The sequence below is a fragment of the Salmo trutta genome, unplaced genomic scaffold (genome assembly GCF_901001165.1).
Source record: "Salmo trutta unplaced genomic scaffold, fSalTru1.1, whole genome shotgun sequence".
Taxonomy (NCBI): Eukaryota; Metazoa; Chordata; class Actinopteri; order Salmoniformes; family Salmonidae; genus Salmo; species Salmo trutta.
In genome coordinates, this window is record NW_021822244.1 from 277,975 (window position 1) to 302,279 (window position 24,305).

Genomic DNA, 24,305 nt, shown 5'->3' on the forward strand with positions numbered 1-24,305 from the left:
GAGAGAGAGAGAGAGAGAAGAAAGATGAGAGTGAGAGAGAGAAAAGAAAGGTGGAGGGAGAGAGAGAGGAGAGAGAGAGAGGAGAGAAAGGGAGGGTGTATGTTATACATCCAGTTACTAATAATGCTGTCATCCGGGTCGTGACCTTTAGTAAATCAGTAAGTATGCACTTTTATTTCATATGAACTGATATACAGTGGTTCAGGCCAGGTTGTGTTTTAGGGGGACAGGTAATAAGGACGTACCACATCCTGTTCCAACACGCTGGTAGCCATTGGAACAGCCAAAGTCAGGTGCTGAGGTAGAGAGGACTCTGGGTTCAGAGGTCAAGAGGGAGCGGTAGGGGTCACTACCCATCAGGCCTAGCAACCCATCCAACAGCCTGTCCTCACTGAGCGCCACATCTGGAAACAGATGATTCACTAATGACTTACATTCCACAAATACTTCTGTTGTACCATTCAATGAAACATGAAAAGGCGCGTTGCACACCTCCAATAAAATATACACACAAAGTCAAAGTTTAAAATGCATAAACTAGTCTTGAGACATATTTAAGGGGTGTGAGACAGTATTTGTGGCTTTCATTGAGAAATATTGTCTGTGCTCCTTACCGACGTCATGCAGGTCCGGCAGAACAGAGACAGGAAGGTCTGAGAGAAGAGCCCTCCAGCTGACCTGAACACTGACACTTTCCTCACTCACACACTCTACAGAGACGGACGACTCATCACACACTGACACAGAGCTGAACATCAGCTAGAACAGGAGACACACAGTAGTTAGCCAACCTGAACAGACTCATCACACACTGACACAGAGCTGAACATCAGCTAGAACAGGAGACACACAGTAGTTAGCCAACCTGAACAGACTCATCACACACTGACACAGAGCTGAACATCAGCTAGAACAGGAGACACACAGTAGTTAGCCAACCTGTACAGACTCATCACACACTGACATAGAGATGAAGGTCACAGTAGTTAGCTAACCTGTACAGATGTACAATCTTAATTTGATCTCCCTGCTGCAGGAGAACTTTCCTGCAATGCAGGACATTTAAAATTTGTAGAGTATTTGAGGTTTAAAAAGGCTTCTGAAGTTTGTAAATCCCACTTTCAGACTTGATTTTCCTTTATGAAAAAGATATCAACCCTTAAAAAAATTGCTCATTAATTATAATCCACATAATAATGAATATTTCCTGTTGCTGGAGGACTATTTTCCTGCTCTAGCAAACTGGCTCAAATGAAGATCCTACATCTGTAGCTAGCCAACTAGCGTCCTGTCCAGTGGTTGTGCATCAAGCTGCTTTACGCTACAGTTCTGTCTCAGACAAGGCTTCATTAGTCGACTATAGACAACTAGCGTCCTGTCCAGTGGTTGTGCATCAAGCTGCTTTACGCTACAGTTCTGTCTCAGACAAGGCTTCATTAGTCGACTATAGACAACTAGCTGTAGTACAAAACAGTCATATGCAAATCAATAAAGTCCATATCATTAAATCAGTAAATCATGCATGTATATTTTCTAGAGAGCGTATAGGGCTGTGTTTATGAATACATCTGTAGTTAATGAGTTTAGTGTTTTCTAAGAACGTATGTTTTACATTAGTTCAGGTTCTGGAATATCTCCTGCAGGCACCTTTCCATTCAAAGCAAGTTACACATGGTTTCACTATCTGTTATTGAAACAGTAGATGGCAGACATTCGGGGACACACACACACACACACACACACACACCAACCTGCAGGCTGCAGAGACCCTTGGCCCTCATGTCGTGGAGTAGAGAGATCTGCAGGCTGGAGTGGAGGGAGGAGCTGCAGGGTCCCTGGCCTGGAGGCAGGGCGAGCTGGAGCACCACAGAGGTCTGGACGGTTTGCAGCACCTGAAGTCCTGGAACACACAGAGACAGACACAGAGACATGACACAGAGACATGACACAGAGACAGACACAGAGACAGACACAGAGACAGACACAGAGACAGACACAGAGACAGACACAGAGACAGACACAGAGACAGACGCAGACGCAGACGCAGACGCAGAGACAGACACAGAGGCAGACACAGAGGCAGACACAGAGGCAGACACAGAGGCAGACACAGAGGCAGACACAGAGGCAGACACAGAGGCAGACACAGAGGCAGACACAGAGACAGAGACAGAGACAGAGACATGACACAGAGACATGACACAGAGACATGACACAGAGACATGACACAGAGACATGACACAGAGACATGACACAGAGACATGACACAGAGACATGACACAGAGACATGACACAGAGACATGACACAGAGACATGACACAGAGACAGACACAGAGACAGACACAGAGACAGACACAGAGACAGACACATACACAGAGGCAGACACAGAGGCAGACACAGAGGCAGACACAGAGGCAGACACAGAGGCAGACACAGAGGCAGACACAGAGGCAGACACAGAGGCAGACACAGAGGCAGACACAGAGACAGACACAGAGACAGACACAGAGATATGACACAGAGACATGACATCATGAAGTCTAGACTCCAAAGCCCTGCCAAACACACAGTGATTCCATCAAACTGTACACAGCACTGATTACAGTGTGAAGCATCAACGGTCCAAGAGAGACGTAAACAGTCAGACATGAGCAACAACTGAACACTGAGGGAGTTAACAACTTCCCTTTAACATCAGGACACTTTCACTACTAGATAGTCTACGTGCTTCTTTCACATGCATTGCTTGCTGTTTGGGGTTTTAGGCTGGGTTTCTGTACAGCACTTTGAGATATCAGCTGATGTACGAAGGGCTATATAAACAAATTTGATTTGATTTGTTATGTCTGAATGTCAACTCCTGGGAGCATTTGTCATATTACCCTGTTTTTCAGACAGACAGGAGGTCTGGTCATTCTGTGTTAGACTACACACTGTGGAGGTCTGGTCATTCTGTGTTAGACTACACACTGTGGAGGTCTGGTCATTCTGTGTTAGACTACACACTGTGGAGGTCTGGTCATTCTGTGTTAGACTACACACTGTGTACATCTGCTAAATCAGATCATGTCAAGCTTGGCAGAAGTTGCATCTTTTAACAGGAAGCTTGGGATAATTTCCTAGGTCATTGAGGCAAACCAGAAGTCCCAATACGGTTTGAATATTCAGAAATTGAGAGAGAGACAGAGATACTCTCGGAGAGAGAGAGAACGAGAGAGAGGGAGAAAGACAGAGAGAGAGCGAGAGAAAGAGAGAGAGACAGAGAGAGAGATAGAGCGAGACACAGATAGAGAGAGACATATTGCATTTTAGGGATAATAAAAGAGGGAGAAAGCCAGCCAGCCAGACAGCCAGACAGCCAGACAGACAGACAGACAGACAGACAGACAGACAGACAGACAGACAGACAGACAGACTAGGGGGTGTTTGTTTGATGTGGTGTGTGGTTAGTTACTCTGACAGGCTTGAGGAAGTGGGGCCTCTGTCACCCAGGCTCTGGTCTCCACGTCACACAATAACTGCATGTTCACAGGAAGAGGGCTTTCGTAACCCAGGTGACAGATGAGTTCACAGTTCTGCTGGCCACCAATCACGTCAGAGTGACAGACCACGTCACCGTGGGTAACGATGATGTCAGAGAACGGAGAGGGACACTGGGGACCTGGAGACAGAGAGAACACAGGTAAATAGATGGAAGACAAAGTTTACTGAGATGAGTAAATAAATAGTGACTTTTAATATGAAGTGTTTGTCTCTCTATTTGTACAGCTAGAATAAGCTTTTGGTAACAGATGGAATATTGTTATGGGCCAACTAAACTCTTTCCTGTGTGTGTGTGTGGTTGTGTGTTTGCTTATGTACAGAGTATGTGTTTACAAAGCACCTGCGGCCATCTTTAAACATTCAGTACATATATACCAGACTTACTGTCACAGGCTGGGGTCTTCCCCGTGCCGCGTGGGGTCCTGGTTCCAGGCAGCTCCTGTCCGTCTGTCTGAGACACACACCAGCAGTCTGTCTGGTCACACTGCAGCGGGGAGAACAGCCTTCCATCCACCTGGCACTCCGCCTCATAACCCACCACAGACTGACCTCTGTCTTTCAACAACTGGCACCAGCTAGGACCTAGAGACACACACGGGGACAGACGAGGAGATGGCTTTAAAAATATCATCCTGTTTTACATGTTCAACCTTCTGATTTAGCAAATTGCAGACAGCTTACAAGATGTGAAATGGTTGAGTCCTTCAGATGGACTTAATATACAATGTGTTATAAAATTAAATGGTATTTCTTCAAAGTGAAGTATATGAACATGTCTGTCCCAAAATGGTTGAATCACTAAGTGATTGATTGTTATGTGATTGATTGTTATGTGTGATTGATTGTTATAAGTGATTGATTGTTATAAGGGATTGATTGTTATAAGTGATTGATTGTTATATGTGATTGATTGCTATATGTGATTGATTGTTATTAGTGATTGATTGCTATAAGTGATTGATTGCTATATGTGATTGATTGTTATAAGTGATTGATTGTTATAAGTGATTGATTGTTAGATGTGATTGATTGTTATAAGTGATTGATTGTTATATGTGATTGATTGTTATATGTGATTGATTGTTATAAGTGATTGATTGCTATAAGTGATTGATTGTTATATGTGATTGATTGTTATAAGTGATTGATTGTTATATGTGATTGTTATATGTGATTGATTGTTATAAGTGATTGATTGTTATAAGTGATTGATTGTTATATGTGATTGATTGTTATAAGTGATTGATTGCTATAAGTGATTGATTGTTATATGTGATTGATTGTTATAAGTGATTGATTGTTATATGTGATTGATTGTTATAAGTGATTGATTGTTATAAGTGATTGATTGTTATAAGTGATTGATTGTTATAAGTGATTGATTGTTATAAGTGATTGATTGTTATATGTGATTGATTGTTATAAGTGATTGATTGCTATATGTGGAGTGTCAGTACATGTGAGGTCTCCACTGGGACTCAGGGTAGCAGGCTGGATGGTTTCCCCAGAAACAGGACTGACACACCAGGCCCCACCTCCACCTGAAGACCCCTTCTGGAGCACAGAGAACTGGCCACTCTGGAAACACACAGACAGCACCACAACCACTGGTATCAAGGACACATACTGTACATAGAGGACAATAGAAGAAGACTTTATTGTCCAATAGAAACTGGTGTTGTGCTTTATACCAACCCCTCAGAGACACAGACAGAAGTTACAGCAAGGAGACAGACAGAAGTTACAGCAAGGAGACAGACAGAAGTTACAGCAAGAAGGAGACAGACAGAAGTTACAGCAAGGAGGAGACAGAAGTTACAGCAAGGAGACAGACAGAAGTTACAGCAAGGAGACAGACAGAAGTTACAGCAAGAAGGAGACAGACAGAAGTTACAGCAAGAAGGAGACAGACAGAAGTTACTGCAAGAAGGAGACAGACAGAAGTTACAGCAAGGAGGAGACAGACAGAAGTTACAGCAAGGAGACAGACAGAAGTTACAGCAAGGAGACAGACAGAAGTTACAGCAAGGAGGAGACAGAGCAGAAGTTACAGCAAGGAGACAGACACGAGTTACAGCAAGGAGACAGACAGAAGTTACAGCAAGGAGACAGACACGAGTTACAGCAAGGAGACAGACACGAGTTACAGCAAGGAGACCGACACGAGTTACAGCAAGGAGGAGACAGAGCAGAATTACGGCAGAATAAAACAAAGCTAATCAATTTCCTGATATTTATGCTCAACATTCTGGTGAGGATATTCACCACTTCACAAGTCGGGACGTAGGAGGACTGTGTCCAGTCAGAGAGCAGAGCCTGAGCATAACCTCTCTGACACCGGGTCTGGCCTGGAAGACGAGAGGAGATTTACAGAAAACAACTCAAATCATTCAACAGACAAAAGCAGATGGGAGGAGTGCTATCCTTACATACAGAACAAAGAAAGTCAGTGAGAAACTATATAATGTCCTGTCTTACACTGTGGTCTCTGCAGGGAGCGACTGGTCAGGGAAGCTGGGATGTATCCTCCTTCCTCATCCACACACCAACACTGACCTGGAGACAGTTTCAACTCAGTCAATATAACACTGACCTGGAGACGGTTACAACTCAGTCAATATAACACTGACCTGGAGACAGTTACAACTCAGTCAATATAACACTGACCTGGAGACAGTTTCAACTCAGTCAATATAACACTGACCTGGAGACAGTTACAACTCAGTCAATATAACACTGACCTGGAGACAGTTTCAACTCAGTCAATATAACACCGACCTGGAGACAGTTACAACTCAGTCAATATAACACTGACCTGGAGACAGTTTCAACTCAGTCAAAATAACACTGACCTGGAGACAGTTTCAACTCAGTCAATATAACACTGACCTGGAGACAGTTTCAACTCAGTCAATATAACACTGACCTGGAGACAGTTACAACTCAGTCAATATAACACTGACCTGGAGACAGTTTCAACTCAGTCAATATAACACTGACCTGGAGACAGTATCAACTCAGTCATTATAACACTGACCTGGAGACAGTTACAACTCAGTCAATATAACACTGACCTGGAGACAGTTACAACTCAGTCAATATAACACTGACCTGGAGACAGTTTCAACTCAGTCAATATAACACTGACCTGGAGACAGTTTCAACTCAGTCAATATAACACTGACCTGGAGACAGTATCAACTCAGTCATTATAACACTGACCTGGAGACAGTTACAACTCAGTCAATATAACACTGACCTGGAGACAGTTACAACTCAGTCAATATAACACTGACCTGGAGACAGTTTCAACTCAGTCAATATAACACTGACCTGGAGACAGTTACAACTCAGTCAATATAACACTACTGTAGCTACTTCATTCGTCTTATCTGTTTCCAACCAACATATTATGAATAAAACAAAGAGACGTTGCTCAATATGAGAGGTGTCCTTCTAGAAGGGTCTAGAGAAGGTATAATGACCTGTACTGTGGCTTGTATTACACTACTACAGTTACAATGTAGAGCTGGGTTTGAGGTTGGAGGTGTGACTCTGACCTGTGCTGGGGTGGCACTGGGTGGGCAGCCACTGTCTGTGGGCATCACACTGGGGCCTGTAGGGCTGGTAGCCCAGCAGTAGAGACTGTCTCTCCTCCACAGATGCTGCCTGCTGGCTCTGCCAATAGAACCGCAGGGCTGCGGAGAGACAATACAACACGGAGGTTCACACCGTGTTGACTGCAATATTATGGACATGTTTCAGTTAATAACAACAACAAAAAACACTATGACAGAGAAACAATGACATTGAGATGACAGTAAATATTACAATAGTAGCCACCTAACACTCTTTAGTAGTTAACTCCTGGCAATGAAAGAAACAAGTATGGAGCACATCACGCAGAGGATATGACATCATATCCAGAGGATATGACATCACACCAGACGTACTGGAGTGGGCAGCAAGTCGTAGAGCAGAGTGGGAGTGGCTCAGCAGCCTATCAGAGAGCAGAGTGGTCTGGTCGGAGGAGGAGAGGGCGTGGAGTAGCTCGTCAGAGGTCAGACGGAGACCTTCAGCTAGAAGGTAGCTGTACCCCAGAGGAGAACATCCAGCAGAAAAGCATGAGTTGACAAACACAAAAATGTTGGAGAGGTGCTGACTAACGGAATAGTACAGTGTTTTTATTTAAATACAATGTATTATTAATATTGTAAATAAATATAGTCAGACTCTATACATGGTTCAACAATGTGATGGGTAAACACCCAGGTGTCGACACACCGTCTCTTCTTCAGGGTTACCTGTAGCCCAGAGGGACGTGGGAGCTGTTGGAGAGGAGGACCAGACGCTCAGCCTCCTCCTGGAACTGGTCCACCTCAGCCACCGCCAGGGAGCAGGAGCCTGGAGCTGGTCCTGGGGAGGGAAGGGGAGAGAGAGGGGGAGGACCTGGAGACAGAGGAAAAGCTCAAACAATTGTTATGTCTAAAATGACACCCTACCCCCTTAATAATGTAGTAGTTTGGACCAGGGCACCCTACCCCCTTAATAATGTAGTAGTTTGGACCAGGGCACCCTACCCCCTTAATAATGTAGTAGTTTGGACCAGGGCACCCTACCCCCTTAATAATGTAGTAGTTTGGACCACGACACCCTACTCCCTTAATAATGTAGTAGTTTGGACCACGACACCCTACTCCCTTAATAATGTAGTAGTTTGGACCAGGGAACCCTACTCCCTTAATAATGTAGTAGTTTGGACCAGGACACCCTACTCCCTTAATAATGTAGTAGTTTGGACCAGGGCACCCTACCCCCTTAATAATGTAGTAGTTTGGACCAGGACACCCTACTCCCTTAATAATGTAGTAGTTTGGACCAGGACACCCTACTCCCTTAATAATGTAGTAGTTTGGACCACGGCACCATACCCCCTTAATAATGTAGTAGTTTGGACCACGACACCCTACTCCCTTAATAATGTAGTAGTTTGGACCAGGGCACCCTACCCCCTTAATAATGTAGTAGTTTGGACCAGGACACCCTACTCCCTTAATAATGTAGTAGTTTGGACCAGGACACCCTACCCCCTTAATAATGTAGTAGTTTGGACCACGGCACCATACCCCCTTAATAATGTAGTAGTTTGGACCAGGGCACCCTACCCCCTTAATAATGTAGTAGTTTGGATCAGGGCACCCTACCCCCTTAATAATGTAGTAGTTTAGACCAGGGCACCCTACCCCCTTAATAATGTAGTAGTTTGGACCACGGCACCATACCCCCTTAATAATGTAGTAGTTTGGACCAGGGCACCCTACCCACTTAATAATGTAGTAGTTTGGACCAGGGCACCCTACCCCCTTAATAATGTAGTAGTTTGGACCAGGACACCCTACCCCCTTAATAATGTAGTAGTTTGGACCAGGGCACCCTACCCCCTTAATAATGTAGTAGTTTGGACCAGGACACCCTACCCCCTTAATAATGTAGTAGTTTGGACCAGGACACCCTACCCCCTTATTAATAATGTAGTAGTTTGGACCAGGACACCCTACCCCCTTAATAATGTAGTAGTTTGGACCAGGGCACCCTACCCCCTTAATAATGTAGTAGTTTGGACCAGGACACCCTACCCCCTTAATAATGTAGTAGTTTGGACCAGGGCACCCTACCCCCTTAATATTGTAGTAGTTTGGACCACGGCACCATACCCCCTTAATAATGTAGTAGTTTGGACCAGGGCACCCTACCCCCTTAATAATGTAGTAGTTTGGACCAGGGCACCCTACTCCCTTAATAATGTAGTAGTTTGGACCAGGACACCCTACTCCCTTAATAATGTAGTAGTTTGGACCAGGACACCCTACCCCCCTAATAATGTAGTAGTTTGGACCAGGGCACCCTACCTCCTTAATAATGTAGTAGTTTGGACCAGGGTACCCTACCCCCTTAATAATGTAGTAGTTTGGATCAGGACACCCTACTCCCTTAACAATGTAGTAGTTTGGACCAGGACACCCTACCCCCTTAATAATGTAGTAGTGTGGACCACGGCACCCTACCCCCTTAATAATGTAGTAGTTTGGACCAGAGCACCCTACCCCCTTAATAATGTAGTAGTTTGGACCAGGGCACCCTACCCCCTTAATAATGTAGTAGTTTGGACCAGGACACCCTACCCCCTTAATAATGTAGTAGTTTGGACCAGAGCACCCTACCCCCTTAATAATGTAGTAGTTTGGACCACGACACCCTACCCCCTTAATAATGTAGTAGTTTGGACCACGGCACCCTACCCCCTTAATAATGTAGTAGTGTGGACCAGGACACCCTACTCCCTTAATAATGTAGTAGTTTGGACCAGGACACCCTACCCCCTTAATAATGTAGTAGTTTGGACCAGGACACCCTACCCCCTTAATAATGTAGTAGTGTGGACCAGGGCACCCTACCCCCTTAATAATGTAGTAGTGTGGACCAGGGCACCCTACCCCCTTAATAATGTAGTAGTTTGGACCAGGACACCCTACCCCCTTAATAATGTAGTAGTTTGGACCAGGACACCCTACCCCCTTAATAATGTAGTAGTTTGGACCAGGACACCCTACCTCCTTAATAATGTAGTAGTTTGGACCAGGGCACCCTACCCCCTTAATAATGTAGTAGTTTGGACCACGACACCCTACCCCCTTAATAATGTAGTAGTTTGGACCAGGACACCCTACCCCCTTAATAATGTAGTAGTTTGGACCAGGGCACCCTACCCCCTTAATAATGTAGTAGTTTGGACCACGACACCCTACCCCCTTAATAATGTAGTAGTTTGGACCAGGGCACCCTACCCCCTTAATAATGTAGTAGTTTGGATCAGGGCACCCTACCCCCTTAATAATGTAGTAGTTTGGACCAGGACAAGGTACAGCTAGATGGACTGCACACTATGGGCCAGTTTACCGGACACAGATTAAACCAGGTCTTGGACTAAGAAGCAATTTCAATCTCCATGGAACATGCTTTTCAGTCCAGGACTAGGCTTAATCTGTGTCTGACGAGTGGTGGCTCTGCCTACTCACACTGAACAGTCTGTCCTACAGGGATAGTGGCATGTCTCTCTCCCAGGAGGTCCAGACAGAAGCAACTCTTTCCCAGACACTGCAACGCCACGTAGCTCCCGTCCTCCGCACACTTCGGCATGAACACCTCTACCCCAGCAGCCTGGCCTGACTTCACCTTCAAAATGTATCAAAGTATATTTGCAAATGCACATCGTAGGTTTAAACAGTACAGTACAATAAAATGCTTACTCTCAAGCTCTCTGCACAAACAGCGTAACCAACATGTAAAGTTTTCAATAAAGATACAATAAAAAAAAATACAAAGTGAGTTCAAATACAGCACAGAGAAAAGAGTCAGTACTGTAGTTATTTACAATACAGCACAAAAAGAAGAGTCAGTACTGTAGTTATTTACAATACAGCATAGAAAGAAGTCTGTACTGTAGTTATTTACAATACAGCACAGAAAGAAGAGTCAGTACTGTAGTTATTTACAATACAGCACAGAAAGAAGAGTCAGTACTGTAGTTATTTACAGACAGGATGCAGGTAGAGAAGAGTCAGTATGGTAGTTATTTACAGACAGGATGCAGGTAGAGAAGAGTCAGTTTGGTAGTTATTTACAGACAGGATGCAGGTAGAGAAGAGTCAGTATGGTAGTTATTTACAGACAGGATGCAGGTAGAGAAGAGTCAATACGGTAGTTATTTACAGACAGGATGCAGGTAGAGAAGAGTCAGTTCGGTAGTTATTTACAGACAGGATGCAGGTAGAGAAGAGTCAGTTCGGTAGTTATTTACAGACAGGATGCAGGTAGAGAAGAGTCAGTTCGGTAGTTATTTACAGACAGGATGCAGGCAGAGAAGAGTCAGTTCGGTAGTTATTTACAGACAGGATGCAGGTAGAGAAGAGTCAGTACGGTAGTTATTTACAGACAGGATGCAGGTAGAGAAGAGTCAGTTCGGTAGTTATTTACAGACAGGATGCAGGTAGAGAAGAGTCAGTTCGGTAGTTATTTACAGACAGGATGCAGGTAGAGAAGAGTCAGTTCGGTAGTTATTTACAGAGAGGATGCAGGTAGAAAAGAGTCAGTTCGGTAGTTATTTACAGAGAGGATGCAGGTAGAGAAGAGTCAGTTCGGTAGTTATTTACAGACAGGATGCAGGTAGGGAAGAGTCAGTTCGGTAGTTATTTACAGACAGGATGCAGGTAGAGAAGAGTCAGTTCGGTAGTTATTTACAGAGAGGATGCAGGTAGAGAAGAGTCAGTACGGTAGTTATTTACAGAGAGGATGCAGGTAGAAAAGAGTCAGTTCGGTAGTTATTTACAGAGAGGATGCAGGTAGAGAAGAGTCAGTTCGGTAGTTATTTACAGAGAGGATGCAGGTAGAAAAGAGTCAGTTCGGTAGTTATTTACAGAGAGGATGCAGGTAGAGAAGAGTCAGTTCGGTAGTTATTTACAGACAGGATGCAGGTAGGGGAGAGTCAGTTCGGTAGTTATTTACAGACAGGATGCAGGTAGAGAAGAGTCAGTACGGTAGTTATTTACAGACAGGATGCAGGTAGGGAAGAGTCAGTTCGGTAGTTATTTACAGACAGGATGCAGGTAGAGAAGAGTCAGTTCGGTAGTTATTTACAGACAGGATGCAGGTAGAGAAGAGTGAGTTCGGTAGTTATTTACAGACAGGATGCAGGTAGAGAAGAATCAGTTCGGTAGTTATTTACAGAGAGGATGCAGGTAGAAAAGAGTCAGTTCGGTAGTTATTTACAGAGAGGATGCAGGTAGAAAAGAGTCAGTTCGGTAGTTATTTACAGAGAGGATGCAGGTAGAGAAGAGTCAGTTCGGTAGTTATTTACAGACAGGATGCAGGTAGGGAAGAGTCAGTTCGGTAGTTATTTACAGACAGGATGCAGGTAGAGAAGAGTCAGTACGGTAGTTATTTACAGACAGGATGCAGGTAGGGAAGAGTCAGTTCGGTAGTTATTTACAGACAGGATGCAGGTAGAGAAGAGTCAGTTCGGTAGTTATTTACAGACAGGATGCAGGTAGAGAAGAGTCAGTTCGGTAGTTATTTACAGAGAGGATGCAGGTAGAAAAGAGTCGGTTCGGTAGTTATTTACAGAGAGGATGTAGGTAGAGAAGAGTCAGTTCGGTAGTTATTTACAGACAGGATGCAGGTAGGGAAGAGTCAGTTCGGTAGTTATTTACAGACAGGATGCAGGTAGGGAAGAGTCAGTTCGGTAGTTATTTACAGACAGGATGCAGGTAGAGAAGAGTCAGTTCGGTAGTTATTTACAGACAGGATGCAGGTAGGGAAGAGTCAGTTCGGTAGTTATTTACAGACAGGATGAAGGTAGAGAAGAGTCAGTTTGGTAGTTATTTACAGACAGGATGCAGGTAGAGAAGAGTCAGTTTGGTAGTTATTTACAGTCGTGCTGGGGGAGTGTCATAAAGTAATTACACCTTCTGGGCAGCCGCTCGCTCCCTCTCGCATCGTGACGGACACCTTGGCCTTTGACCATTGGAGCGTGACCCCATGACCTCCTGACCCTGGGGGTCAACACACCAACACTCCGAGCCTTGGCACTGGATCTCCTGATACTGGCCGCTGTCATCACAGCTGGGCACGTACAGGGCAGAGGTCTCCCTCTCACAACCAGCACCACCGGACTGGGCGCTCTCAAACAGGACCCTGAACAGCTCACCTTTTGAATTCAAATGATTTTCATTTATTTGGGTAAAAAAAACAACTAATACAGTAAGATGTACATTGAATCCCCAGTGGACAGCACATTTATCTAAACACTTGTTTCCAAAGAGGTCCTCGATGGTAGAAACAAATAGCTTGTAATGCTTTTTAATAGTCAAGACGAAGTTACAAAACAAACCTAGCTGGGTGCTGTCCTCGGCTTTGGATAAGAGGATGGTTTGGCGTAGGGTGGAGAGGAAGTCTACGTTTTCCAGGGTGGCGCTGATGAGTTTAACTAGATCTTGGTTGTTTGTCAGACTGGCTTGACTGAAACTCAACGTGCCGCTGACACCGACGGCCCCAGTGAAGTTAAACATCCCAGCGTTTCCTAAGAACTTTCCTCCGAACAGGTTCTCCTGGAGTCTCTTGGGGTTGGAGGCTAGAGCTAGGGCCTTGAGGGCCCTGGCCCCGCTAGGGAACATCCCCTGGATCGTCTCAGCTAGGATGTCTCCTAAATCGGATCGCTCAGAAAGAGACTCCATAAGGGACCCCAGCAGGAGCTGTTGGAGTTGGGGGCTGCATGGAGACAGGGGGCTTGGGGCTGAGTGTGTCTGTGAGTCCTTGGCTGATGGCACCGGACCTGAGGGGCTGGAGAGGAGCCTGGAGAGGGCCTGGCGACGCTCAGAGGAACAGTCCTTCACTCCAGCACCTGGGTTCAGTAGAGGGAAAATGCCATGTTTCTAGGAATTTTCTATAGGCCTAAAATATTGACTATTGTTTTTTAATGACTTCTATGTACAGCATGATAACCAAATGAATTTCCCCCTGTGGGATAATAAAATCGACTGAAATGAAAATACAAAACAGCGCAGATAAGCTTTCATTCAGTAAGCGATTCTTGAGGTGTGCTCTCGTTCTGCACAGTCAATGGTATTGTACTGTTGGTTTGGAACACCTAAATGGTCAAAGCACTATTTGAATCCAACAACACTGTTACTTAGTTACCACAGTCAGGGGATCCTCCATGTTGTCGTGTCCCAAAGATCTCCTTCCCTGTGGGGTCGACACACCAGCACTGCCCACCCGCCTGGCACTGGGTTGGCACGTAACCCCCATTGGAAGCACAGGACGGCACAAACACATTGCCAGCTTGGGCACCAGCGGATCGCTCGCTCTCACAAGGGCTGGGGCCTACATGACAGGTAGAGGGAGAGAGGGGAAATAATGGAAACCAGGGGAGGCTGGTTACGGTAGGACAGCTTATAATGATAGCAGGAATAAAGTGAATGGTATCAAACACATGGAAAGCACGTGTTTAATGTGTTTGATTCCAGTCTATTTATTCGCTATGAGCCCGTCCTACAAATGAAGGTGCCACCAGCCACCACTGATAGAAACAATGCCAGATTGATGAAACTAACGTACATCTAAACCTGCCACTCATCGCCAGCTGGATGGCCAGGAATCTCCTCTGTAGGATGCGGTACATGTTGGTCTGGGAGAAGGAGAGGCCTGGTTCCAGACCTGAGAAGGCTGTGTCATACACCTCATCTAGCAGCAGCTCTAAACCTGAACACAGGGAAACAAGCATTTTACTAACACACACTGTTTAATAGCGGCACGTCTTGCTCTTCATTGTAATCAGAGGGCTGATATAAATACTATGCATGCCAGTCTCTCTTGGTTAAGAGTTGAGGAGAGACTGACTGCATCACTTCTTTTACATTTTTATAAGAAACATTCATGTGTTGAAAATCCCAAATTGTTTGCATAGTCAACTTAGACACAGCTCTGACACACACACTTTTCCCACCAGACATGCCACCAGGGTCTTTTCAAAGTCTCCAAATCCAGAACAAGTTCAAGAAAGTGTACAGTATTATATAGAGCCATGATTGCATCCGTTCCAGCTCATATTGCTCAAATAAACAGCAAACCTGGTTTCAAAAAACGGATAAAGCAACACCTCACAACACCTCCCACCTATTGGACCTAGATATTGTGTGTGTATCTATTGATATGTGACATTTTAAATGTATGTAGTTCTGTCCTTGTCTATTAATGTTCTGTATTATGTTTCATGTTCTGTGTGGACCCCAGGAAGAGGAGCTGCTGCTTTCTCAACAGCTAACGGGGATCCTAATAAAATACAAAATACCAAATAGTTATTTAAAAATATCTATTTCTGATTCTTGATGAAAATCCAGTTAAGAGTTATTGTAAATAATGGTTCCTGTGTGTGTGTGTGTGTGTGTGTGTGTGTGTGTGTGTGTGTGTGTGTGTGTGTGTGTGTGTGTGTGTGTGTGTGTCACCTGTTGATGTAGCATCTTTCTCACCTGTGCTGGGGAGCTCCCTGCCTCTGCTGTCAGCACAGAAACAGTAACTGGACACCTCTGGGAACATCTGTCTGAAGCTGCTGAACGTCTGGAATACTTTAGGGAACCTGTGGGAGATATCACACCTCTTCTCACTTCACTCTGTCTAAAATAGGCTAATAGAAGAGTAAAATACATGACAGTACTCTATAATACTAATTATAATACTACAATACTAATTATAGTACTATAATATACAGTACATGAAGATGACAAAGTAATTCAAGTTATCAGGGAGGAACTCATTATAGTTGTAATGAGTTAGCTCTTCCACGAAGATGGAAAGTATTTCTTTAACTTACAACATTGATTCACATACAATACTCTCTTCAAGAGAGCCTGCCTTGACAGTAAAAGGAAGCCTCAAAATAAAGATTTCATGTACCAAGTCGTCGCCATCATCCTTTTATTTGTTTTGCCGATATAAAAAAGGAATCTCTTCCTTTAGGTTTGTTGATCTTGGAGTCATTTGAGAAATGTCTGCTGGCTGGCTGGCAGTTAAGACCAGTTCCTGAGTGGTTTTAGAGGACCAGGAACAACTTGACTCTTGACCCCTTGGCTGTACTTGGCTGGAGCCTGGAGTGATAACAGAGACAGTCTTGGCCAGGCTGGGGGCCAATCATGCAGAGTTCACTGCACAAGCCCGGGTGCAAACACTAAGTAGGGAATATGATGCTAGTTGTTGCCTAGAGACGGATGTCAAAACATCCGCTAGCCAGAAATAGACACAAGACCAAAATGATTATTATAAATTATAATTCAAGGTCTGAAAGTAGACATTTTTGTGTAGGCCTCTGTGGTAAGGGTTGGAATTTTTGCAGCTGCGCTAACTAAAAAGGACTGAAAGCCCTCCCCATAAAGGAGATGAACGGCAACGTGTAAACTATTGTCCAAACCCACATTCCAGATGAAAAGTTTACATATTGGTGGATTATCTGAAACATCTGGAATGATTACATTGTTTACTTTAGACACTGTGAAACATGTTTAAAGAATGTAGGGAGGCAGGTAGCCTAGTGGTTAGAGCGTTGGGCCAGTAACCGAAAGGTTGCAAGATCGAATCCCTGAGCTGACAAGATATAAATCTGTCGTTCTGCCCCTGAACAAGGCAGTTAACCCACTGTTCCTAGACCGTCATTGTAAATAAGAATTTGTTCTTAACTGACTTGCCAAGTTAAATAAAAGGTTAAAATAATCATGAGTGAATTCTGAAAATTACAGTAAGTTCCCAGGAGACCAAGCATCTCCGTTCCAGTCACCATACACAAGAATAGGATCCTATCAGGTCAGCAGTGTAGAGCGAGGAGGGAAAGACAAAGTGAATTTAGGCTCCCAGTTCTCCTGCCAGCGTGTCTAAATCCTGTCCCCGGGTCTAAGCATTACGCTGCCATCTACAGGCAGATACTATAAAAAGCTTTGTACAGGATCCCAATACACAGCCAGGTCAAAGTAAACCCCAGCAGTCTGATAGATCTCACACCTTCAAACACCAACTGAAGGATGAGATTCCAACGAACTAACAGTGAATGTCAGCGTCCCAAATGGTACCCTATTCTCCTGATATAGTGCACTAAAGTAGTGTACTACACATATGGAATAGGGTGTAATTTGGGGTGCACACAGAGTGAATATCTTTCCCTTCCAGGCACTCACCTGTTGAACGTGTGCAGCAGATCCAAGACCATCCTGTCAGTGGTGTTGACAAACTTGCACTGCACGGAAAGGAAGGAGCCGTCGGCCGAGCAATGAGGGGGGGAGCGCTCCCCGACGCCGTGGAGGAGACGCCTCGACCTCACCTCACAGCTGCCTGGGCCTGAGGGAAAAGGTTGTTCTGATCAGCTCTCCTCATTTATATATTACTGGGCTGTGTGGCTAAGTTGGTAGAGCATGGCACTTGCAACGTCAGGATTTGTGGGTTTGATTCCCGCTGGGGCCACCCATTAGAAAATGGATGCACATAATACTGTAAGTCATAAACGACATATCAATACACAACACAAGTCATCCTGCTCCTAACTAACTCACACTGAGAGGGCTTTCCGTTCTGCCGGGTCCCGTAAATCTCCATGCCCTCCAGGTCTACACACCAGCACTGTCCCCGGGCGCTGTCACACTGCACCGCCTGGTACTCCCCAGAGGCCTGGCACTGGGGTACCAGGGGGGCATCGCCACTCAGCAGGGCCTGCTGTCTGTGGAGCTGGCAGGACGTCAGACCTGTGGGAGGAGGAGGAGGAAAAGGAGGAGGAAGAGGAGGTCAACGATGATAGACAGCATTTACATAGTGCATCTCAAAAGGTCTTCCAGTGTTCAACATGAGCCTGGCTAGGGTTCCCAAAGGAGAATTCATCCCATCTAGCACCAATGTGGTTTCACGTTAAAACAGATATTTCTAGGAAGAGGGGCGTTCTGCTCACAGTACACAGCTGATCCGTTCTGTCTGGTTCCAGAGATCTCAGCTCCCTCAGCGTTCACACACCAGCACTCACCTCCAGCACCGCTGCACTGGACGTGTCTGGAGTACACAACAGTTAGAAGAGAGAAGGGAACAGAGGTCGCTTCCCTAATGGCACCCTATTCCCAATCCCTATGTAGTGCACTGCTTGCCTAAGGCTCCGGTCAAATGTAGTGCACTACATAGGGATTGGGAATAGGGTGCCATTTGGGACAAATACATGTAAATTGTTTCTTTACTGTCCTGGCTATCTTTACCGTCCTTGCTAGCTTTACCGTCCAGGCTAGCTTTACCGTCCTGGCTAGCTTTACCGTCCAGGCTAGCTTGTGTGAAATACAGCACTGTCAGGTATACCTGAATCTCCCATCCTCTGAGCACTGGGGGACATGGTCTTGTTGCCGGGCAGAACTAACACCACGTAGCGACTCACACTGACTCAGGGTCTCAGACTCCAGTTGGTATTCTGAAAACAGCAGCAAATACAATTTAGTCGTTCAAAACTGTCTCCATTTCTTGTCAGGAAATGTACATTTTTCTTCTACTTACATACACAGAGCTCATACACATAGCTCATACACAGAGCTCATACACATAGAAAACATAAACACAGCCTAAATTATATTACAATAAATACACTACATGGCCTCATTCCACAATCATGGGCATTAATATGGAGTTGGTTCCCCCTTTCCTGCTATGACAGCCTCCACTCTTCTGGGAAGGCTTTCCACTAGATGTTGGAACATTGCTGCGGGGACTTGCGTCCATTCAGCCACAAGGGCATTAGTGAGGTCGGGCACTGATGTTGGACGATTAGGCCTGGCTCGCAGTCGGCTTTCCAATTCACCCCAAAGGTGTTTAATGGGGTCAAGAACCTGTGCAGGACAGTCAAGTTCTTCCACACCGAACTCGGCAAACCATTTCTATAGGGACCTCGCGTTGTGCACCGATGGCATTGTCATGCTGAAACAGGAAAGGGCTTTCCCCAAACTGTTGCCACAAAGTTGGAAACACAGAATCGTGCAGAATGCCATTGTTTTCTGTAGTGTTAAGATTTCCCTTCACTGGAATTAAAGGGCCTAGCCTGAACCATGAAAAACAGCCCCAGACCATTAATCCTTTACTACCAAACTTTACAGTTGGCACTATGCTTTGGGGTAGGTAGTGCCAAACCCAGGTTCGTCCGTTGGACTGCTCCAGATGGTGAAGCGTGATTCATCACCCCAGAGAACGTGTTTCCACTGCTCCAGATGGTGAAGCGTGATTCATCACTCCAGAGAACGTGTTTCCACTGCTCCAGATGGTGAAGCGTGATTCATCACTCCAAAGAACGTGTTTCCACTGCTCCAGATGGTGAAGCGTGATTCATCACCCCAGAGAACGTGTTTCCACTGCTCCAGATGGTGAAGCGTGATTCATCACTCTAGAGAACGTGTTTCCACTGCTCCAGATGGTGAAGCGTGATTCATCACTCCAGAGAACGTGTTTCCACTGCTCCAGATGGTGAAGCGTGATTCATCACCCCAGAGAACGTGTTTCCACTGCTCCAGATGGTGAAGCGTGATTCATCACTCTAGAGAACGTGTTTCCACTGCTCCAGATGGTGAAGCGTGATTCATCACTCCAGAGAACGTGTTTCCACTGCTCCAGATGGTAAAGCGTGATTCATCACCCCAGAGAACGTGTTTCCACTGCTCCAGATGGTGAAGCGTGATTCATCACCCCAGAGAACGTGTTTCCACTGCTCCAGATGGTGAAGCGTGATTCATCACTCCATTGAACGTGTTTCCACTGCTCCAGAGTCCAATGGCGGCGAGCTTTATACAACTCCAACCGTGGCTTGGCATTGTGATCTTAGGCTTGTGAGCGGTTGCTCGGCCATGAAAACACATTTCACGAAGCTCCCGACGAACAGTTATTGTGCTGACGTTGCATTCAGAGGCAGTTTGGAACTCGGTAGTGAGTGTTGCAACAGAGGACACCATTTTTTTTGCACTACGTGCTTCAACACTTGGAGGTCCCGTTCTGTGAGCTTGTGTGGCCTACCTCTTCACTGCTGAGCCGTTGTTTCTCCTAGACACTTCCACTTCACAATAACAGCACTTACAGTTGACCGGGGCAGCTCTAACAGGGCAGAAATTTGACAAACTGACTTGTTGGAAAGGTGGCATCCTATGACGGTGACACGTTGAAAGTCACTGAGCTCATCAGTATGGGCCATTCTACTGCCAATGTTTGTCTATGGAGAGTGCATGGCGGTGTGCTCGATTTTATACTGGCTGAAATAGCCGAATCCACTAATTTGAAGGGGTGTCTACATAGTTTTGTATATATAGTGGATATACAAAATACAAAATAATGATAAACATAGAAAAAGCATCATCAGAAATAAGAGGTTTAAATTACAGCTGAAAATAACTTTGAAATATTCAAAAACCCAAGATAAACTAAGAGCCCTAAGGTGTTACCTGAAATCTTCCCGTCAGACAGACAGAGGCAGCACAGCAGAATGGAGGAGATCTGAACCAGGCTCATCATCTTCCTCAGTCTGTCCGTCCGTTGAACTGTGAGGAGACTGGGACTAACGCTCTGGATTTATACCATCAGTGCTATCTGCAATGTCATCCTCCCTAGGTAGTCACCGCACTCAGGATGGAGTGTGTGACACACGTGGTCCTCACTCACCAAACATGGAACACTCATGTGTGTTTGGAACAATGGAAGTTCTGGAACATTCTAGTGGGAGCAGCCAAGCCTGAGACTCAGAGGGCCATCAGAAGAGAGGAGTTGGTCATGCAAGACTTGACCTGGGATGCATTAGAAACCTAGAAACCAATCGGAAGAAAACGGACAGAAACGTCGGAGGGACTATGTGAATTTGTCCAATAAGAAACTGTTGTTTACGATGCAAAACATTTTTCTACGGTTTACGCTAATAAATACGAACCAGGTGAACATGACTTGCACCTTCAGGACGATGCTCTTTCAAGAGCCAACGGATGACAGGCTTCTGAAGTCAAATGACATAAAACAAGTCCAGCAACAGACAACACAAATGAACAATTGAATGTGTAACAGTATAACACACACACCAACTTGGTAATATAATCATTGAAAATAATAACTGTAAGACGAGATATTAAATATCCAGAATATCTTTTTTAATGGCATTGTACATGTAGTAAATCACATAAAGAACAGGTCTTAAATAAACTCTTAATGTACAGCTGGTATATGTCAATAAAAATCTACTTTGTTTTATACCCTACCGGCTGGTTCTAAAACACTTTTTATACAGGTTAATAGAAACGCTAAATAAACATAGTCATTTTTCTTCAAGTATATTTTATCCTCTTATGCCTTCTATAGATGTTTCCTCATCTTTACAGTTATAAAAACTGTACATAAAATGACCCAACAACAGCAATCAACACATTGCTTTTTATACGCATTTACATCCAGCTGGCAATTTAGCTTACTGTGGTACAAGTCAAACGTGTCCACTTAGTCAGAAGACATTGTGGTGTTGTGACGTAGCAGCCATACTGGGGCCGTACTGAAAGCATGAAAAACCCCACAGACAGAGGCTACGTCCCCAAATGGCACCCTACTCCCTACATAGTGCACTACTTTTGAACAAGCTCCATAGGGCTCTGGTCAAAAGTAGTGCACTACATAGGGAATAGGGTGCCATTTCAGGATGTGCACACAGAGACAAACGTGCCACAGATGTCCCGTGACATCAAGGCCATTCCGTGGTTGTCATGGAGATATCCTGAAGACACACAGTCGTATGTCTGTCTGTGGATTGGGTATATTATATACACCAGTAAAATATACTCATCCTTTCCCATGTTGAATCAGTGAGAATGATAACATTGTAAACTTGGTGGGTCATACTTCCAGACTTGGCACATAAGAGAATGAAAGTTAATGATTGTAAAAGGTGGCAATAGATTCCTGAAATGAAATCAGAATGCAGTCGCTAAATGACTGATGTTAGCACTGGTTTTTAACAAATCATCTAACCAGAGTGTGAACTTGAGGGGGAACTCGAAATTTTAAAACATCTCAAACAAGTTTCAGACCACGCTTCCAAAACAGAACAGATTTCTGGCAGGTTAAAGCTTGCTACAATATCATCTAACATTCACCTTGGTGATTTAGTTTTTGCATTAACTCATATCACACAAGCAAGGCTTCTACAGCTCTGCTCCTACTGAGGCAAGAGAGTGATGGGATGTTTCCCAAATGGCCCCCTATATTCTGTAGTGTACTGGGTCTAAAGTAGTGCACCTTAAAGGGAATAGGGTTCTATTTGGGACGGGCCCATGAGGTGATATCATTGCATTTTAATAATCTAATTGAATGAAATTGAATTTCAGCTATATCATAGAATGCGTGTGAACGATTTAACGTACGTGGACAAACCCTCATTCCTGGTTCTGAAAACGTTGTGGGAACTTCATAACACGGAGTCTTAGTTAAAACAACAAACGTCCTGGGCCCTACAAACTAACACTGTATTCAACTGGTACTTTTCATCCACAAGTCCCATTTCGTCAACTCAATACTTTGTTACTCCAACTCAAAACACTCTTCTTTCTAATACCAAGAGTCCACTGGACTCAGCTCTTTCCTGTTTGTCTCTATACATCCATTCATCCCCCTTGTATTGAGCCAACTGAAGGTGTGCTCAGTTTGACAGTTTATGGACCACAGCAGACGGTGTGCTTCGGTGCCAGAGAGAGAGGACGGGGTTCCTGTCTGTCTGTCTGTCTGTATCAGAGGGTAGTGGGTACACCCTGGGTTTGGATTGGACTCTCCTCTGTCAAGTGCTGTGATGACACCAGATGCCTAGTGCTGTGGCCATACGAACCAGGGCCAGACACGGGCCAGACTCTGGCTAGGTCAGGCCAACCCAAACTCACACAGAACACAGGGTGCTCATCTGTTGCACCTTGCTCAGGTCTGTGAGGAGCTGCTTGATGCGGTGTTTGAGCTGAGGCAGTCTGGCCAGGGGGTCCGGAGGCTCCAACTCCCCAGTGAAGTCCAGCCAGCTCTCCAACACTGAGGGACACAGAGAGATAGAGAGACGGTTAGGATCTAATAAAGTAAGAACAAGTTCCTCCTTCATTTACAATGGGGTCATTACCTCCCACTCCTTTGGTAGTAGTCTACAGGACAGTATTATTAGTCTATAGGATAGGACAGTATTATTAGTCTATAGAAAAGTGTATTATTAGTCTACAGGACAGTGTATTAGTCTATAGGACAGTATTATTAGTCTATAGGACAGTGTATTAGTCTATAGGACAGTGTATTAGTCTATAGGACAGTGTTATTAGTCTATAGGATAGAACAGTGTATTATTAGTCTATAGCACAGTATTATTAGTCTATAGGACAGTATTATTAGTCTATAGGACAGTGTATTATTAGTCTATAGGACAGTGTATTATTAGTCTATACGACAGTGTATTATTAGTCTATAGGACAGTGTATTATTAGTCTATAGGACAGTATTAGTCTATAGGACAGTATTATTAGTCTATAGGACAGTATTATTAGTCTATAGGACAGTATTATTAGTCTATAGGACAGTATTATTAGTCTATAGGACAGTATTATTAGTCTACAGGACAGTGTATTATTAGTCTACAGGATAGGACAGTGTATTATTAGTCTACAGGACAGTATTATTAGTCTATAGGACTGTGTATTATTAGTCTACAGGATAGCGTATTAGTCTATAGGACAGTATTATTAGTCTACAAGACAGCGTATTAGTCTATAGGACAGTATTATTAGTCTACAGGACAGCGTATTAGTCTACAGGACAGCGTATTAGTCTACAGGACAGCGTATTAGTCTACAGGACAGTGTATTAGTCTATAGGACAGTGTATTATTCTACAGGACAGTGTATTAGTCTATAGGACAGTGTATTAGTCTACAGGACAGTGTATTAGTCTACAGGACAGTGTATTAGTCTATAGGACAGTGTATTAGTCTATAGGACAGTATTATTAGTCTACAGGACAGTATTATTAGTCTACAGGATAGAACAGTGTATTATTAGTCTATAGGACAGTGTATTATTAGTCTATAGGATAGAACAGTGTATTATTAGTCTATAGGATAGAACAGTGTATTATTAGTCTATAGGACAGCGTATTAGTCTATAGGA

General features: G+C 44.4%; 3 protein-coding genes across 9 annotated transcripts in view; all 3 read right to left on the reverse strand.

Moving 5' to 3' along the window:
• Positions 1–259: 259 nt before the first annotated feature.
• Positions 260–8,667, reverse strand: LOC115181399 (thyroglobulin-like). Its single transcript, XM_029743330.1, has 13 exons — positions 8,657–8,667; positions 8,470–8,477; positions 7,848–7,992; positions 7,497–7,633; positions 7,104–7,241; positions 6,022–6,099; positions 5,809–5,891; positions 5,001–5,121; positions 3,928–4,125; positions 3,455–3,661; positions 1,752–1,900; positions 615–907; positions 260–404 (listed from the first exon to the last, which is right to left on the reverse strand). Exons 1-12 carry the CDS (start codon positions 8,665–8,667, stop codon positions 857–859), a joined length of 1,326 nt encoding a protein of 441 aa, XP_029599190.1. The 3' UTR covers positions 260–404; positions 615–856.
• A 1,884-nt stretch (positions 8,668–10,551) lies between these two features.
• LOC115181382 (thyroglobulin) lies at positions 10,552–20,820 on the reverse strand. The gene is made up of 11 exons (XM_029743306.1): positions 20,586–20,820; positions 18,472–18,580; positions 18,080–18,177; positions 17,691–17,879; positions 17,319–17,478; positions 15,627–15,733; positions 14,716–14,859; positions 14,296–14,481; positions 13,490–13,999; positions 13,065–13,306; positions 10,552–10,776 (listed from the first exon to the last, which is right to left on the reverse strand). The coding sequence occupies exons 1-11, from the start codon at positions 20,653–20,655 to the stop codon at positions 10,612–10,614; spliced, it is 1,980 nt and encodes a 659-aa protein (XP_029599166.1). The 5' UTR covers positions 20,656–20,820; the 3' UTR covers positions 10,552–10,611.
• A 436-nt stretch (positions 20,821–21,256) lies between these two features.
• The window catches only part of LOC115181374 (PHD finger protein 20-like protein 1), a 33,115-nt gene continuing 30,066 nt past the window's right edge, over positions 21,257–24,305 (reverse strand). For all 7 annotated transcript variants that reach the window (XM_029743297.1, XM_029743292.1, XM_029743294.1 and 4 more), the window contains one exon: positions 21,257–23,187. In XM_029743297.1, coding sequence (XP_029599157.1) covers positions 23,045–23,187 — 143 coding nt within the window. In that variant the 3' untranslated portion in view covers positions 21,257–23,044. The remainder of the gene's footprint in view (positions 23,188–24,305) is intronic.